The sequence below is a fragment of the Marmota marmota genome, unplaced genomic scaffold, assembly GCF_001458135.2.
Source record: "Marmota marmota marmota unplaced genomic scaffold, marMar, whole genome shotgun sequence".
In the NCBI taxonomy this organism is placed as follows: domain Eukaryota; kingdom Metazoa; phylum Chordata; class Mammalia; order Rodentia; family Sciuridae; genus Marmota; species Marmota marmota.
In genome coordinates, this window is record NW_026000229.1 from 14,479,519 (window position 1) to 14,498,864 (window position 19,346).

At 37.5% G+C, this 19,346-nt stretch overlaps 1 protein-coding gene across 4 annotated transcripts in view; it reads left to right on the top strand.

The window, feature by feature from the left end:
* Aagab (alpha and gamma adaptin binding protein) overlaps positions 1–19,346 on the top strand; it is a 48,597-nt gene that overhangs the window by 19,807 nt on the left and 9,444 nt on the right. For all 4 annotated transcript variants that reach the window (XM_015480498.2, XM_048793673.1, XM_048793675.1 and 1 more), the window contains exon 5: positions 122–205. In XM_015480498.2, coding sequence (XP_015335984.1) covers positions 122–205 — 84 coding nt within the window. The remainder of the gene's footprint in view (positions 1–121; positions 206–19,346) is intronic.

Consider the following 19,346-nt stretch of genomic DNA (forward strand, 5'->3'; position numbering starts at 1 on the left):
AAGCAAGATAATTATGCCATAGTTATTGAAAATATGGCTTTGGGGATATCTAGATATACATGAATGTATATGAGGGTACATATAAGTGTGTATATAAATATATATGTTTTTCCCCCTGAAGATGACTTCCCTGAATCTACAGGAGTAAAGCGAATTGTCCAAGCTTTGAATGCCAATGTCTGGTCCAATGTGGTGATGAAGAATGGTAAGTAACTTGGGTCTGAAGGTAATCCTCCCATTTGTTTTAAGTTTTAAAATTTTTGGATATATGTGGAGTAATTAGAGTATAATATTTGTTTCAGTTCTCAAATCCAAGTTGAAGGAAGAGCCAAAGGTAGCATTTCTGGGGATTTAAAACATATGTTTAATAGTTATTTCAGTAAGCATTTAGAGGTTACCTAAAATACGCCTAGCATTGTTTTTGGCTTTAAGAATAACCTAAAATTATAAGACATGGACTCTATCCTTGAGGAGCTCCTAGTCACCGCATGCCAGGCAGTCTGTGGTGAGCGCAGAACGGCTGATGCAGGCAGTAGTGCATAGTCAGAGATGTGGCTCTGGGGTTAGACATGGACATAGAGACCTTCAAGGACAATGTGGGTTCTGACATTGTCAGAACACTGGATGATCAAGGTTTGAGTTGTTAAAAGAGAAGAATGACAAGTGAGGAGGAAGCATGGCCTCAGGAATAATGGTTATACATTCTAGGGTCAGGAGGAAAATCTCACCTAACAATCAGAGTTAACTTAGAGGCCTGAATGCTAGGCAAGAGGATTTGAGCTTTTTCCTATAGGAAATGGTGAGTCATTGGAAACTTTTTAATAAGGGAGTGGTGCAAAGTTGGCGTCTTTGAAAGGTTAATGTTACAGTGGTGTGCAGGAAGTTTGGCAGTGGAAGGAGGTAGAGTAGAATTAGGGAGACCAGAGCTGTGGCAACAGCTCATGGGTGAAATGTTAGGGCCTTTGGTGATGTGGCCATGGCCATGGCCATGGCCATGGCATGGAAGGCCAGATCTGAAATGTAGTCTGAAGGTAGTAGGCTAGTTGGCCCACAGTAGCTTCTATAGTCTGCATTAGTTTACTGTGGCTGCGATAACAAGTACCACAAACTGCATGGCTTAGAACAACAGGCAGTTAGCCAGGCATAGTAGCACATGCCTGTAATCCCAGCAACTCAGAAGGCTGAGGAAGGAGGCTTGCAAGTTCGAGTCCAGCTTCAGCAACTTAGTGAGAACCTGTGTCAAAATAAAACAAAAGAAAAAGAGGGTTGGGGATGTAACTCAGTGGTAAAGTACCCCTGGGTTCCATCCAGAGTAACCTCCCCCCCCCCCCAAAAAAAAAGAATAACTGTGATTGCCTTAGAGGGGTGTCAGAAAAGCCATACTCTTAGTTCCTTGGCTTATGACAGCATAACTCCAGTCTTCTTGTGTGCTGTGTTCTTCTGTGTCAGTTTCCCTGTCTACAAGGCCAGTTATCATATTGAGTTAGGGTTCCACCCTACTGCATTCCAACTCCATTTTAAATGGTTACTTCAGAATTCACCCTGTGTCTAAATAGGTCATATTCTGAGGTACCAGAGGTTAGGACTTACTTCAACATATGAATTTTGAGAAAATACAGTTCAATCCATGACATAGTCCTGAGGAGTTGCTGCCTGCAGAGTATTTTTCTCCTGTGTAGCTCTTGGCTGCTCAACAAATTTGCAATCTTAGGTGAAACACTACAAAAGGGAGTGAGAAAAATCATTTTACAGTGAGCCTACTTCATCTTCCTGAGATACAGGGTCAAATGGTTAATCAATTTTGTAGATATCAAATATTTCATCTCAATTTTTGGTAGATAGGGTGTTAAGTGAGTTTAGGGCTCTTAAGTTGTTTAATCTAATGCTTGTCATTGTTGGAGAAGCTCCTCTTGGCATAATGTAGTACTCCTTACTTTTCTTCACCTTGTCTCCCTTGTCCTTCCCCCTTTGTACGGAGAATCTGATATGTCTGTTAAATTGAATTGCAAAGATATTAGGTTGTATTGCCATAACAATCAAAAGTACATCCTAGTAGATCTGGAAGGAATAAGGAGATTTTAGCTTGTGATGATGTCCCTGTTTCCAAGGACTTACTCCTTATTCATTCAGCAAGTCCCTGTTGATCATTTACCATAGTGAGGCATTGCTCTAGACTATCTACACTATAAAAATAAGTTTTAGATATGGTACATAAACTGGATCAATTTAGAATAAAATTATATTCAGTGGTGCTTGTTGTATTTATAGAACTAGTTTCAGAAAAGCTTATTTGGTGTCAGTTGTTTTTTGAAAAATCTGACCCCCAAGTTTATACATTAAAGAAGTAATGCCTTGTGGTTTATGTTTGTGACTGTACAATAGGCCCTCAATATTTATGGGTTCTGCTTCCTTGGATTCAGCCAATCACAGATTGAAAAGATTTGGAAAAAAAAATACATTTGTACTGAATATGCATATATTTTTTTGTCATTATTCCTTGAGCAATATAGTATGAGTACTATTTATATACATTTAATACATTTTACTAGTTATTCTAAGTAATCTAGAGATGATTTAAGAATATGGGAAGATGTGTGTAGGTTATATGCAAATTCTATGCTATTTTATATGAAGGACTTGTGCATCCATGGATTTTAGTATTCTTGGGGGTCCTAGACATCTGTAAATTTAGAAACTGTGCTGAACATGCTTTTTATTACTTTGGGGATATATGGGCAAAGGTATTTTCTTAAAAAAAAAAAAAAAGGCCATTTCACTTGTTTTAGACACTAAAGTAATAATCTTAGAAGAATTTTAAAGCAAAGAGGCACATCTTGGGTTTTTCATGGTTCCTTGCCCTGAAGTATCTTTTTTTTTTTTTTTTTAATAACTTTTATTTATTTATTTATTTATTTTTTAATGTGGTGCTGAGGATGGAACCCAGGACCTTGCTCATGTGAGGTGAGTGCTCTACCACTGAGCCACAACTCCAGCCCCCCCCCCCAAAGTTATCTTTGCTTTCTTCTTTTCTCTGTATAATACTGGGACATTGGTTTATTGTTACCCAAAACCCAAAATATTGGCATTAACTTGATTCCATGTTTAAGAGGACCCTTCACCCTCTTCAGATTTTGGAGCTGAAATGCTGAGAGACACCATTCCTTTGTTTTAGATTTTCAGATTAGGGGTGCTCGATCACTATCTGATAAGGATCAAGTATCTGGAAATATAAGGAATTCCTATAACTCAATAATACAAAAACAATAATAATAAATATAGTATAAATAAGATAATATAAATAAATATATTGTAAAAATATTAAAAAAACAAATAACCCAGTTAAAAAATTGCAAAGAATTTGAGTACATATTTCTCCAAAGATTCCAAATGGCTAGTAAGCACATGAAAAGATACTTAACGTTCTTAATCATCAAGGAAATGCAAGTCATGTCTGTAATGAAATGTCACTTCACACCCACTAGGATGGGGAAGATCAAGAAGATGGTAAGAGTGTTAGGAGGGAGAGAAGTTAGAACCCTGACACATTGCTGGTGGGAGTATAAAGTGGTGCTGCAGCCACTTTAGAAAAATAGTAGTGGTTCAAAAAGCTAAGGATAAAATATTGATAGAGTGATTCTATTCTTGATTATACTCAGGAACAAAAATGTGTGTACAGAAACTCATAACAGTATTATTCATAGTATCCAAAAAGGTGTAAACAACTGCTGAAAATGTGGTATGTCCATACAATGGAATGTTATATAACTATAAAAAAACGAAGCAGAGATATGTGCTACAATATGGCCAAACCTCAAAACCATTATTCTAAATGTGAAAGGTCACACACAAAGGGGTACATATTGTATGATTGCATTCATATGAAATTTCCAGAATAGTTAAATTCATAGAGATAAAAAGTAGATTAGAGGTTACCAGGAGCTGGTAGGAGAGGTTGCTAAAGATGTGAGATTTCTTGGGCTGGGGCTGTAGCTTAGTGACAGAGCACTTGCCTTGCACATGTAAGCCACTGGGTTCGATCCTCAGCACCACATAAAAATAAACAAATAAAGACACACTGTCCATCTACAACTACAAAATTAAAAAAAAAAAATGCTTCATTATTAAAAAAAAGATGTGAGATTTCTTAATGGGGTGATGAAATATTTTGGAATTAGATGGTGATGATGGTTGCACAATTTTGTGAATATTCTGAACACCACTGAATCACTTTAAAATGTGATTTTGATATGTGAATAATATTAATAAAAAACAGAAGTAATACCACTAATTATGATAATGGCAGTAGCAGAAGGTGTGGTGGCACTAATCATGCTAATAGCATACATACACCCACACCCATTATCTGTTTAATCCTCACAACATCCAGTATGAGCTAAACTCAAAGAGACCAAGTTATTACACCAAGGCCACATAGCTCATAGTTCTCAAACTTGTTTGCACTTTGAAATTGCCCCAGGGGAACTTTAAGAAGCACTATCTCAATTCTAGAGATTCTGAGTTAATTGGTATAGGGTGAGACCTAAACTCACAGATGTTTTAAATAACTCTCAGAGCCCTGATTTGAACTTCAACCTTTATGATTTTGAACTTTATACACTTAACTACCATAAAATTTATAAATTATTATATTGTAAGGAAGTTTCTCCCATATTGCTCTTTCTCCAAAGAATTAAGTGACAATTTCCACCCTAGCATTGCCCAGCTGTGTGGCCTTAGGCAGATCTCATACTCTCTGGACTTTATTTTTAATCTGTAAAATGAGGCTTTCAACCCTGGCTGCATACCCAAATCATTTGGGAAGTTTTTTAAAACCTGTACTGTCTTGGTCTCCAGACCATTTATATTAGAAGGGAGGGACAGCTACAGTATTTTTTATAGTGTCAGGGATTCATGTGTGTAGCCATTATTGAGAACCACTGACACAAATGATAATCATCTAGTTCTCACTTGAAAGAGTCTGTACTTAATCCATGGAAGTACATTTGGCTTTTTTTTTTTTTTTTTTTTTTTTTTTTTTNCTTTAAGAAAGGGGACAGAAATCACAACTAATATAATGTGTTCTTGAAAATTTTTGCAGGGAAGAGAAGCAAGGAAGTAGGTGGGAGCTGGTCAGAAAAGAATGGTCAAGAATTATTATTTTTATTATTATTTTAAGAACAAGAGAAGGATGTTGGTAAGCTGATGGGAAAGATTCAGGAGGGAGTGAAAAGCTGATGAGGTAGAAGAGGAGACTTGCTGGAGGGATGCCTTTGAGTTGGTAGAGGGGATGGGCTCTGGTGTGTAAGTGGGAAAAGGAAGAAGAAAATCAATCTGAAAGAGGGAGAAAAGGGAGTGCATGGATACAAGTGTGGCTTGGGAGTCTGTGGATTCCCATTGTGTTTCTTCTGAGTGCTTCAGTATTCTCAGTGAAGTAGGAAGCCAGGTTCTCAACTGAGAGGACAGGAGGTAGAAGTGTTAGGATTTGAGGAGAGAGGAAAAATGTAAAATAGTCTTCTAGGAGAGTCAGTTAGCTTTAAGGGACCTGCTGGAAATTTAATATTATAAATTTAAAGTGAGGTCAGGCAGCGTGTATGTCCATGCATGTGCCCATTCCTTAGCTTCCTTAAGCCTCATGGCCACAGGCAGGGAGTAATCCTTGTGCTTTTACCAAGCAAGTGTATCACAGTAAGAGAGAGGCAAGGAATTTAGTTGGGTGCATGAGCGATTAATTAATTAATTAATTATAAGGATTGATAATGGAATGGAAACTGGGTGAAGGGGATAGAGAAAATCAGTGGGGAAGGGATCAGTGACAGGTGGTAGTTTTGGGTTCTGGTAGTTGAGTTGAGGCACGATAGGAAAGGAGAGGGGTAGCTGGAAATGATAGATGATGTAGGAAATTGAAGTGATTGAAGGATTGTAGCCATTGGTAATAATAAGTCCATGGGTGTGACCATGGGAATATATGGCTTAACTAAGGTAGAGGACAACCTTGGTGCAGCAGGAATTCGATGAACTTCCAGATTGCTGGAAAGATCCTCTATGTGTATTGAAGTGGCAAAGAATTAAGAGGAGTAGCTAAAACTGTGAATACATAAGGGAATGGCTGGAAGGTCTGTTGGACGACATAGGAAAGTGTCTAGATAGTTGTCTTCAAGTAAAGCTAATGTGTTTGAGAATATCAGTAGGTTTTTATATTCAGCAGAGATTGTAGGAATAATTTAATTATAATTCTCAACTGAGACCCATTGGATGTGGGGAGATACATATCATATGTTACATACATCCTCTGAAGATGTTGATTTGCCTGGTTCCCATTGAGAAGTGCTTAACTGTTAAACACTATTATCAGTGGGTGAGTAGGATGTGCCATTTCAAACTGCCCTACAAAGAAAACTTAGGAACTTCTGAGCTATTTTGTTTCATTCAGTATAGGAATGGCTTTCTTGGCATTCTTGTAGGATGACCATCTACCCTTTCTGGTTGAATGCTTTAAGTACTAGGTAGCTCAGTGCCTTGTAAAGTAGTTCTAGAAGCAGTTAATTGCATAAAGAAGTCAAAGAACTGTTCTGTTAATTCTCAGCAAATAGAATAACTTTGTGCTGGCATTTTGGGAAAAGAACATTTATTTTACTTTGTGTCATAATGCTGAGAAAATGATAAAATGATAAAAAATTGTGTCTGTCAAAGATGTATTTCCTCTGCTACCCTTTTACTGTTAGCTTTCATTTTGATTTGCTTATTCTTCTTCTGAGTTTTCCTAATAGATGAAGAAAGTTCCTACAGATCTGGAAAACATTTAGCTCAGGGCAACTGAAGTGATAAAGGAGATGGGAATAATGGAATTATATAAAATAATAAAAGTGGTAAACTACAACTGAGAAGAAATGTCATTATAATCTGTATTATAGGGCATGCAAAAGGCACATAAGGATGTGATTTCTCAAATTCCAGATTGCTGTAACTCAGGGACATTACCCAGAGCCTTTTTTTTTTTTTTTTTTTTGGTATCAGGGATTGAACCCAAGGACGCTTAACCATTGAGCCACATCTCCTGCCCTTTTTATATTTTATTTACAGACGGGGTCTCACAGTTGCTTAGGGCCTTGCTAAGTTTCTGAAGCTGGCTTTGAACTCATGATCCATCTGTCTCAGTTCCCAAGCTACTAGGATTACAGGTGTGCACATCATGTCCAGCTCCCAAAGCTATTTTTTACTGAATGTACTGGCAGTAATTTATAGTGTACATTACGCTAAGAGATGATTCAGTCAGAAAGTCATACGGTTCAAAGGCAGGCTATAACAAATTCTCATGAATGACAGTTGACCTAATTCAAGTTGAGAAGGTAGTTGGCCTAAACTTTTGAGGCTGTTATCTTGAAAAACAATCATCATGCTTTTCTTCCCAGTGTTTTTCTATGTGCTATTTTTTTCTACCAGGTCTTCTGCTGGTTAGGTTGGACCAGATCACATGTTCTTGTGTTTTAGAACTTAATACGGGGAATTGTTTTCCTTGACACAATGGTGAGTGTGAATTAGCCAGGGCAAAACGGTTAGAATGTAGCATATCCATGTGTGCATATGGAATGGTTCTTCCTGTAACAGGTGGCAGAAGAGAGGCCCAAGGGAGTAGAGGCAGCTTGCCATATTCACACAGTGAGGTAGTAGCTAAGGTAGGACCAGATGGCAGGTCTCCTGACTAGGAGTATTGTGTATTTTTCCATTACAGTGTGTTTGTTTACATTATTGTCTGTCAGAGAAATGAATACAATGGTTAAATACGTTACTCAGATTTCATGGGAAATATTGGCAGAGCCAGATGAGTTCATTGGCCCCAGGACTTCTATAGACCAGATACTCAGGCATGAGTAAGATTTTAATGGGACTGGTTAGAATTAATGATTATATCTGAGATTTTGGGCTTTTTTGCTTATTGTCTTTAAATAAATCATTCTATATAGTTTATGTGGATTGGTGTTAATATTAACCATATCCATTGTGTCTGAATTTAATCCAAAGTATAGCTAAAGCTCCTGGATAGTTAGTATAATAAATACTTATGAATTATTTGTGAGTGGGCAAAAAGTTTATTTTTGAATTATGTGACTTGGAATCACATAAGATTATTATGTGATTATTATTTCTTCAGTTTGAGTTATGACTGTGCATAGTGAGTACTAAGTTAATATCTTTTTTGTTTGTACTTAATATCAGTGTTAAGAGCAAACAGGTTAAATGATAGTACTACAGTTGTAGGTGGATATGTTTTGAGAACTGCGTTGTTAGGGGATTGCATCGCTGTGTGAACATCACAGACTGCACTTACATGAACCAGGATGGGACAGATCAGTCACTCCACTCTGCCTCCACTCAGAGACTAAACACAAGAATGTAGAAGGCTGCTGCTGGCATACTGTACAGTAAAATTTTTTTTTTATAAATAGAAGTATACTTTAAAATAACAATAAAAATTACAGTAAATACATAAACCGGTAGCAGTCATTTATTATCATTTTCAAGTATTACACACTTATATAATTGTATATGCTATATAGCTTTATAGGACTGGCAGCACAGGAAGTTTGTTTACTCTAGCATCGCCACAAACACACAATGTGTTATGCTAAGCTGTTAGAGGGCGATAGGAAATTCTCAGCTCCACTATAATCTCATGAGACCACTGTCGTATGTGTAGCTCGTGGTTGCCTGCATGTTGTGTGGTCTATAACTCTACTAGAAAGCAGTTTAAAATAAATCTGCCTAATGGACATGACTTCTGTATCAATTTAGTCTTTTATTTTGGGCTCCAACAGTGTCTTATTTCCTGCATTTTTTCCTATGTGTTTCACATAATGAAAAACTTGATTGTTTACATTACCCCATTGCCTTTTTTTAAAATTGAATCTTTTTAGTTATACATGATAATAGATTCCATTTTGCCATGATTATAAAAGCATGGAATATCTCTTGTTCTCATTCATTCAGCCCCAGTACCTCTCCTCTCCTCCCCTCTCCTCCTTCTCCCTTTCCTCTGTTGTTTACAGCATACATTCTTAACAAGGGCATTATATCCCCCAGGGGGATAAACTTTGATCAATTCTTGACGGGCAAGAGGAATCTTGCTTTTTTATGTATGAAGTATAGCTGTATATACAATGCAGAAACATATATATGGTATGTCTATGATATTAATATTTCAATGAGAAAGTATGTCAGAATTAGAAAATAAATATCTAAAAAGTTTCTGGGGAGCCGTAATGAAAATGGTTGAGCAACATTGAGCTGCAGTATCTGGCCCTGTATGGTAAGTTAAAGGAAACTTCCAAGTACCATCTTATTTATTGTGAAGGTCAGAATCTAGGGAAGACAATTTCCATTTATCATGAAAAGTATAACCTCAAATGGACCAGGAAAAGAAGTGGTTAGGATGCCTTTGCAACTGTGTAGTGTTTTCCAGTATATCCAGCCATATTATTTTGCTTACTGAATAACCTTTCCTATGTGTGTTGATGTGCCTTAAATTTCTTCTACCTGAAAACCTGGCCATAACCTAAGGAAAGAAGTGTAGATAAAATCTCAACTAACTAGTTGAGTTACCCACATCTCCTATCAGAACCTGGTTTGTGGCTTAGAAACCATTTGGGTTTGTCATTTATAATTTGGTAGTATTTTTTTGTTATGCCTTTTAAAAGTTTGTTTCCTCTCCCTGGCCCTTCACACCACCCACCCCCACTTTGGTCTCTAGTGAGATTGTCTTCTCTTTCAAAAAAACTTGTTACAAAGAATTTCGTTGTCATTAGATGATATAGGTATTATGTTGAAGGTAATGCCTTGAACATGTGAGGCATCTAAAAGTAATGGTTTTAAGGCAAGCAAAAGAAGATGATTAATGGAAGCCTGGTCAGTTGTTCTTTTTGGTTTTGTTCACATAGGAAAGTAAGTAGTAGTATACAATAGTCTTGTTTGATATAGTGCCAGCTTAATGTTACCCAAGGCTCCTGTCCCTGGTTTTTCACCTGAGCACTGAAGAGTGCTGACGTGTGATGGGTTTAGTTTGCACTGGTAGCTCTTGGGTATCCAGTGGGTCTACCAAATACCACCAAGGAATACAAAGGGCAAGGAGGAGAAATGTTATAACCATTTCTTTCTAATCAGCAAAGGAGGAAGTAGACTAAAGAAATGTTACAAGGTTGTGATGTTGGTACCATAGTGGTAAGCAATAATGTAGAGACTGGATTTCAAAAGGCCTTAGAGTTTACTTTTAGTCTATTATAGTTTAATCCCCAGTAATGCCGTTGGGTGAGAATTAAGTGGGATTTCAATACGAAAACCAACAATTCTTTCATATAGTAACTTTCTGCTTAACCATAATAAATGTGAAGAGTCGATCTATTAATTTGTGTTCCCTACATGTGCTTGGTAATAGGATTCCATGGTAAAAGTCCTGGATTCCAGTTCAAGGAATCGTTTGCCACTGATATACAGAGCAGGGGTAAAATCAAGTACCCAAAACACAGGTCTATCTGTGACTTATCTGTACTTGGGCCATTTGCCTGAGAAAATAGATGGCTAATGCTCTTAAGAAAGTAAAAAAAAATAATAGTAATTAAATAAAAAATTGAATCCAGTATTACAGAAAATGTAACATCAAATTAGTGAGAAGAATAGTTACTGAAGAGGGCTGTAGTCAGATCTGTCTTTGCTTGTTTGATCTTGGGCACTAGCTCCACATCTCTGGACCCAGCTTTGTAATCTCTAGGATATGTAGAACTCCACGACAGTATAGACATTCTAAGAAATAGCTCCTTGAGTCAGTGAGCTGCTCCTCTTCAACTCAGTGCCTAACATTGTGGAACCAAAGAAATGACTTGAATACTCGATGTCACCTGTGACTGTTGGGTCAAAATAAGATAAATAAGATAGGTGTTGATTTCACACGTGTGTGTGTGTGTGTGTGTGTGTGTGTAGAAGGCATAACTTGGTGAAGAGATTGCCTAAGGGAAAAAGAGGAAGAAATGATTGTGATAAATTAGAGAAAATAGGAAAGAATGTGTGAGTATACTGGTGAGACTGTTTAAAATATCACCTTCAACCTTATCCATAAGAAAATGAACAGAGAGTGGGAAATCTCTTCAGATCAGGCCCCCTGGAGGTGACACTCTTCTGTTGCCACTGTGCAGAAGCAGTTTTGGTACTCTTCTTGGAGTTTACAGCTAGTCATGAACCATGTAGGAAAGCCACATTTTCTTCATGGCGAAGTCTTGTTCCATTGTTTTTATTTCCCATGCTCAGTTCTCAGTAATTTTTTACTTGATTCTAAGCATTCTTTTGAGGATTCTTCAGGAGTGCACTTCAGGCTCTGTAGATTGGATGTAAAGCTTTCCTTGACAACTTCAGAAGTGACAGCATTCATTCTGATGTTTAGTTAATTTACTCAGAATTAGAGTGTATATGTGCATAAAAAAACAAAGACAGTTACTAAGTATATTAATTAGTACCTTTGGTGATTTAATTTTCTTCTTTGTACTTTTCTCTATTTTCTAAATTTTCTGCAGTGAATGTATTGTTTATATTAAGGAAGAAGAGAAAAACCATAGTCTCATTACTTGCTGGTTATGTTCATTGTCTGTTCAAGTGTTGGCAGAGGCAGTTCTTTACTTATGAGCAAGTATCCCAGGTTCACAGGGAGGACAGATTCATCTTTCTGAATCTAAGCTAAAGGTGGAGCCAGATACACTACTGAGGCCTGTTTCCCTAGATGTACTTCAAAGTTTTGCCTTTTCAAGCAATAGTTCAGTGAAAGTGAATAAATTATTTTTTAAAATTGTTTTGTCATTTCAAAAGACACTTCATTTCACTGGATATGGTGGTACATACCTATAATCCATCCCAGTGACTCAGGAGGCTAAGGCAGGAAGATCTCAAGTTTGAAGCCAGCTTTGGCAAGACTCTATCTCAAAAATAAAAGGGGCTGGGAATGTAACTCATTGGTAAAAGGGCCCCTGGGTTTATTTAACAAAAAGAAAATTATTTCAATTTGCCACGGAAAAATGATATGCAATAGAAAAGCATAGGTTATTTTCCAGATAGTAGTAACATAATTTCTGATGGAATACTTTCTTAAAAAATTTTTAACCCAGATAGTTTGGTATGATTTAAGATTATCATTGAAAAATATATAACTTCTCTATGTAAATGAAAATCTTAGTTATGGTTATAGTAACTTTGGTCATGTTTATTTATCACATGGGTGGATTGGATGTTTCAGTGAGCTTTTTTGCCACTGTGACTAAAAGACCCGACCAGAACAACTATAGAGGAGGAAAAGTTTAATTAAGGGATCACGGTTTCAGAGGTTTCAGTCCACATACAGCCAGCTCCATTCTCCAGGGACTCCAAGTGAGGCTGAACATCTTGGCAGGAGAGTGTGGCAGAGGGAAGCGTCTTGCATAATATCAGAAAGCAGAGAGATACCACATAGCCATGCCCCCAAGTCCCATCTCCTCCAGCCACACCCTACCACTTCAATTACCACTCAGTTAATCCCTGTCAGAGGATTAATTCACTGATTGGGTTAGGACTCTTACAACCCAATCATTTCTCCTCTGAATCTTCTTGCATTGTCTCACACATGAGCTTTTGGGGGACACCTCACATCCAAACCATAACAGTGGAAAAGAACATGTTCATGATAAAAGGAAAATATTTTGTGTGGAAAGGAAGAAGATGATAGAAAACTTATAATATGAGAAAAGTTCGGCCTTCAAGATGATGCCAAATAATAGTTATTTTAAAGAAAGCCCAAAATATCTAAGAAATATCTAAGAGGTAATGTAAGAGATTTGGGGGTATAGTCATGTAAATTCTTAACACTTAGTAATGCACATAGGTGTAAAAACTTCCTTATGTAGCTAATGATTGCAGCCTCTATGTGGTAGCCATGTCTCGGGTGTGGGAGACCAACCTTGCATGTGACTGGGTCACACTCCCCCGCTGGGTGATTGAGGCATCAGGCAGATGCTGCTAGATGCCCCACCCTTCTTGGGTTGGAGGGATAGTGTCTTTGTGCATGGGCATGCCTTCCTACAGCCCCATGGGTGGAGCTATGCTCACCTGTTTCTTTGTCATATTACCACTTGCCCTGTTTGGTATAGAATGTTCCATGGAAATGCCTTTTGTGTGTCCCCTTCTCTTACTGTGCCCTTGGGTGTGGCCTACCTAGATGTCAGTCATCCTACTGACAGTGGACATCATGAAGCTAGACTCAACTCCCTGAAACCTGACCCCTTATCTCATTTGAATAGCTTCTCCTCAATAAAAGGGGTCAGCACGTGCATGCAGGGGCGCTCTCTCTCTCTCTCTCTCTCTCTCTCTCTCTCTCTCTCTCTCTTTCTCTCTTTCTGCGGACCCTTAAGGTCAGAGGAGCCGTCACAGCAACCTCAAAGAAAAAGGTATTTCTGTCTCTTGTGTGGTTATTTCACACAACCCAGTTAGCTCAGTCCCTCTGGAGTAACCCCTGAGCATTTTAGTCGCAGACAAAACCCGGCACTCAGGGTCAGTGGAGAGTTCTGCGTCCCCACCTGCAACCTTAGCATTGTGCTGAGAACCATTAGCTGTTGTCCATCTCTGCATGGAGTTCTTGACACAGTTGAGGATAGCAGTAAGCTCAAGACAGGCAGTTATACTAGCATGTTCTGCAAAGGGCTTCTTGATTGCCATTTACAAAAGTAAATGGCACCCAGGCAAAGGAGATTGTGAGCCAAAGTCGAGTGTAGAAATTCCCCAGAGCAGGGGGAGAATATTTCTAATGATGACAGGAAGGGAACATGGAATGTTTTAAATGTCTTGATTCTCTCTCTCTTTTTTTTTTTAATCAAAAGTATTTTCAAAGCCAGGTACAGTGGTGCTGCATGCCTATTTTCCCAGCTACTTGGGAGGCTGAGGCAGGAGGATCATGAGTTCAAAGACAGCCTTAGCAACTTAGTAAGGCTCTAAGCAACTTGGCAAGAAAGACCATGTCTCAAAATAGAAAATTAAAAAGGGCTGGTGATGTGACTTAGTATTTAAGTGCACCTGTGGTTAATCTCTGGAATGAATGAATGAATGAATGAATAAATAGCTTTCTTTTTCCAGTAGTAACTTGAAACCTGAAGATTTTGGCCAAAAATTTTCTGTCCTGATTAGTAGATTCGTATTAGTGACTCTTAGCTGAAGGTGATTTTGACCCCAGGGGACATTTGGCAGTGTTAAAGGTACCTGTAGGTCAAGACCAGGGATGCTGGCCTGGCTGGCCAGGTAGAAGCAAGAAGGGCAAGATCCTTGACATACTGAAGAGTCCTCCAGCATCAAGTGTCTATAGGGCTGAGATTGAGAAACCCTGGTCTATGTGTACTAAAGGCACAGTGAAGGGATATTAGGACCTAACCACCTGTTTTCTTTTGAGTTTTATGTGACCAGTGCCTCTAGGAGTTACAGGGCTGGCTGCTGGGATCTGTTAGTGAGTGACACTGAAGTGGCATATGATTAGTTATTAGTCCTGAGTTGTTTAGCTTACTTCTGTGAAAATCAGTCTAAGCCATGCAAGACAACTGACTAAAGAGAACTGGATATGTATAAAAAACATCTTGTATTTGACCCAAATTTATGTCATGCCTCATATTTGATAAGAAAAATATTGTAAACATCTCAACACTACTTTTTACCAAGAGTTCTGGGCTCAATGAAGAGATAGGATTTAGAACAGAGAGTCCTAGATCTTAAGTTCTGGGCCCAGCTTTGTGGCTTTGGATAAGTTACTTGATCTCTCTGAGTTATAATACTATAAGAGAGAATAATAAATCCTTTGTAAAAGAGGATAATACAGTAAATAAGATATATGTTGATATGTTTGTGGGTGGAAGACAGTCCTCAAGCATTGTATGTTCCACACATAAAAACATCTTGCACATATTAAGCATTCAGTAAATATTGCCTATTTTTATTAAGAACTATTATGGTAATTCTGCAAGCCTAGTATTGTTATACCCACTGCATAAATGTGGAAATGGATTCAGAGAAGGTATAACTTATGTAAGAATACACAGTGAATGGTAGAACTAGGATTTAAATCCATCTTAAAAAATATTTAACAGTTTCTTATCTCCAGATTCTCACTTATCATATTGCCTTAAAAAGAGGGAAAAGAGCAGAAAAATGAAAGGAAAAAATACCTTTTAAAAAGTTACTCATCCTCTTATTCCCATACTAAAACCCTCTCCTTTTGCCTGGATTTTTAACCCTCTAAATATCTTGTGTAATGTATGTCAAAATTGCTATGTGAAATGTATTTTGGGTTTCTAAGATAAACAGTGTTCCTTTAGACTTATAAGGAGGTATCTGAACAATTTCACATCTTTCAAGTTTTCTTGAAACTTGTTAAAAAACAAATTATCATCCCTAATCCTTGAGAATTGCCCATTTTAAATTTGTTTTCTAGAGGCTATAAAAGTTTTGTTTCCAAAACTTGCTGGAAAAATTTGTGCCAGTAACCAGCACCACTATATTCTTTTTTTTTTTTTTTTTTTAATGACACTATTATTCTTACCTATTATTCCACTGATGCCAACTTACTAGACCCCTGAAATGGAATCAGGTGTTTTTAGTATATATAATGGTGCTTCCTTATCTTTGGTTTCACTTAACCTACAAACACAATCCAGATATTCCAGATATAAACAAATCATCAGTTTTAAATTATGCACTTATTCTGGGTAACTTGATGAATTCTTGCATTGTCCCACTCCATCTTGCCCAAGATGTGAATTGTTTCTTTGTCCAGTGTCTTTGGACTGGGTATGCAACTTGCATGTTCGTCACAGTAGCTATCTTGGTGGTCTGATAGACTGTTGAGGTATTCAGTGTTTGTGTTCAGGTAACCCGTATTTTACTTAATCATGGCCCCAAAGAGCAAGAGTAGTGATGCTGGCAATTCAGATATGATAAAGATTTAAGTATCATCTCATGTTGTCACAAGAAGGAAGGTAAATTCAGTATAATAAGTTTTGAGAGAAAGTGACCATATTCACATTAACTATGTTGCAGTATATTGTTATAATTGTTCTATTTTATTGTTGTTAATTAACTGTGTCTAATTTATAAATGAAACTTTGTCATAAGTATGTATGTATAGATTGGTTGGGACCACGTTTTTTTGGATTTTGGATATTGTTGATTTTGGAATATTTGTAGGGAGATATTTTCAGAAAGAACCAGGTCTAAACATGATATTCAGTTATGTTTCATAAACACCTTATAGCCTAAAAGTAATTTTATACAATAGTCATACTGCACCTGCATTTTGACCATGACCTGTCACATGAGGTCATGTGTGGAATTTTCCACTTTTGAGATCATGTTGGTGTTCAAAAATTTTTGGATTTTGGAGCAGTTTGGATTTCTGGATTAGGGATGTTCAAGCTATATAGTGGGGGAAAAAAGCATAAATAGGGTTTGGTGCTATCCATGGCTTTAAGCTTCTGCTAGTATTGGTACATATCCCCTGTAAAAAAAAAAAAAAAGGGAGGACTACTGTTCTTACAACTCTGTTATTGTTCCCGAATAATTAACATACCACTGTCCCCCTTTTGGCATGTCTGAAATTCCAGAAGAATCAGTTGAATAGATTGATTTGTTCCTTCCTAGTCTAATATTTTGTGGCATCAGTAAAACCTATAGGTACTAGAGCCAATTTTAACAACTGTCTGATAAAGGAATAAATTCTTCTTAGTAGGGATGACATTTCCATGCCCTAAATCCTGGACACACACACACACACACACACACACATAATTCTAGCAAATAAGAAAAGATTTATGTGATTATTTTCTATGAGACTCAGAATAGTTGGAGAGTGGGTGCACATGGGCAGAATCTTAAAAAATATTAAACCAGGCAAAACAGTTTCTTAAAGCCATTGTGTATAAAGTATCATCCAAGTCTTTTGAGCAACATTAATATGCAAGCAGTCTGTTTTGGATAAACAAAAGTAAATTGTTTTCCCAATTATATAAATTGATATGCTTCTGACTTCCTTAAAATATAAGCAATGGAACATAATGAACTTTCTTGTTAGTTGACTGAATTCTCCATTGTTTATAAGAAAAGTACTGAGCAAAGGTTCTTCTAACTTATTGTAATTAGCCTGAAACCTGATTATAAACCTAGTTCATCTGTGAGCCTACTAAGGTTCTGAAATTTAAGATTCTTATTTTTTCTCTGTTAATTGGCGGGGGGACACCAAACAACTTAAGCCCAGCAATTCCAGGTTACTGTTAAGAGAGGCCAAAGGAAACCTCTTTATAAAATTGAAAATTTCTAGAGTCTAAGGGACATTAATTATATTTAGCAACCAACTCATTTTACAGATCAGAGTGTTGAAGCACAGAAATATTAATTTTTCTAAGATCACATGGGTAGGCATAGCCATGAATGAAATCCAGGTTTCTGACTACTATCTCTGTTCTCTTCCAACTGTTCTTTTTCATTATTTTAGGATTGGGCATTAAACATTTATACTCTTTTTTTATGTGGTAAAATATGCATAATATAAAATCATTAAATTTCGAAGTATTCTTTGTCATAGGTGAATAATACATGAATATGGAACAGAAGTCAAAAGGCACACAAAAGTTCACAGTCTATTGTTCTGACAGCCCTGCTCCTTGAACTCCTGTCCATCCCAATTCCCCTTCTCGCAAATAGCCACTGTAAAGAATGAGGCATTTTAAATGGACCATTTTGGTCTAATATGCACAAACTGACATTGTGTTGCATTTTTCTTCATGAGTTGCAGTCTGGCCTGCCAAGTTTAGGGAATGCCCAGTAGAGGAAACACATAAGCCATGGAATTGGAATGTGGAGAGATTTATGAATTGGATTTGAAAATTACCCCCAATCCAAATTATTTCATGTAATAGAAGGAGGGCTGTCTTACTGCAGTAGTTTATTATGCAGATACTGCCTTTTGTACAGAGAACCCCGAGTAAAAGAGCCCTCATATATCCTCTGACAAGGAAAAACCCAAGTCTTGCATGACTCCTTGCAATTGCTTTACAGTTAATAATAGTACATCAGCCAGAAGAAAGCTGGAGATGCTCTGAAACTGTTAGTGGAGGACAGTGGTCTGCTTCTTTCAGGCCTCTGAGTCTGGGAAGCCTTAATGCCCTGCCCTTGGATTGGGTGAGGAGAGGAAGGCGGGGGCTCTAGGAGTATACATGCACTTATGACCACACTACCACTTTTGAGGTTGAACAGCATGAAAAGCAGCTGGTAGCAATGCCTTTCTGTGCTATCGAGTACTGGGTTGTCTGCCCAGCACAGGTACTAGCGACTGCCTAGGATGACAGATCTGGCTCAGAAATGCTGTAGGCTAACGTCCAGCAGGCCACAGTTGGGTTCATCCTGGCTTAAAAGGCACATCCCACCCAGTGAATGGAAGAAGGAAGGGAACTGTGACCATTTCTCTTTGGATACCTGAGAGTGAGTATCTTGACACCAGGTTTCACCTGGGGAAATGATATAGGAAGTTTGTAGGTGGCTTAGAGGAAGAGAGAGGAGAGTGGGTTGAAGGAAGTGATGGAGTAGGAAAGGCAAGGTGGGAAGAAGTTGTGTTTTTGAGAGAGAAGTTCTTTGACTTCATTGCTGTTAGACTGTTGGATTGTTCTACTTAAGGTGATGGTTTTCAAATTTCTTTGATCCTGAGTTTAACCTAGAATACTTGCTAAAAGTTGAGATTGCTTGACTTCTGTCCCATATGGTAACTTAGTGAGTCTCAGGTACAGTCTCTGAATCTTGGGGTGGTTTTGATACGATTTCAGGTGATTGTGGGGAACCATACTGGATCAGGGCTAGAGGGTACATCTTTATCAGCTCTGGACATTCTACACCAGGTTTGTGTTTTGTTGTGATATGAGCATAAAGAGTGTGGGGAGCCTTAACTACAGATGGCTAATTTATATCAAGATTACAGCTTTTTTCCAAAAAGTATGCATGTTCCATTTTACTTGATAATAATACCTTGAGGTTGATTCTTTAAAAATATTTTTGATTGTTGAAAACACTGGAATATTAATTCATAGTAACTGTTTAAACAACAGTGCCATTAATCTTTGCAAATAGAATCACAGATTCACCTTTGTTGTAATGGCTCTACCATTATTTTGACCTAGACTAATATTCTGTGATTTTACATTTATTTAGAATTGAGAGGGTATATGTGTTAGTCAGCTTTGTGTCACTGTGACAAAAACAAACAAACAAACAATAATTTAATTAATTTTTAAGGAGGAAAGCTTATTTTGGCTCATGGT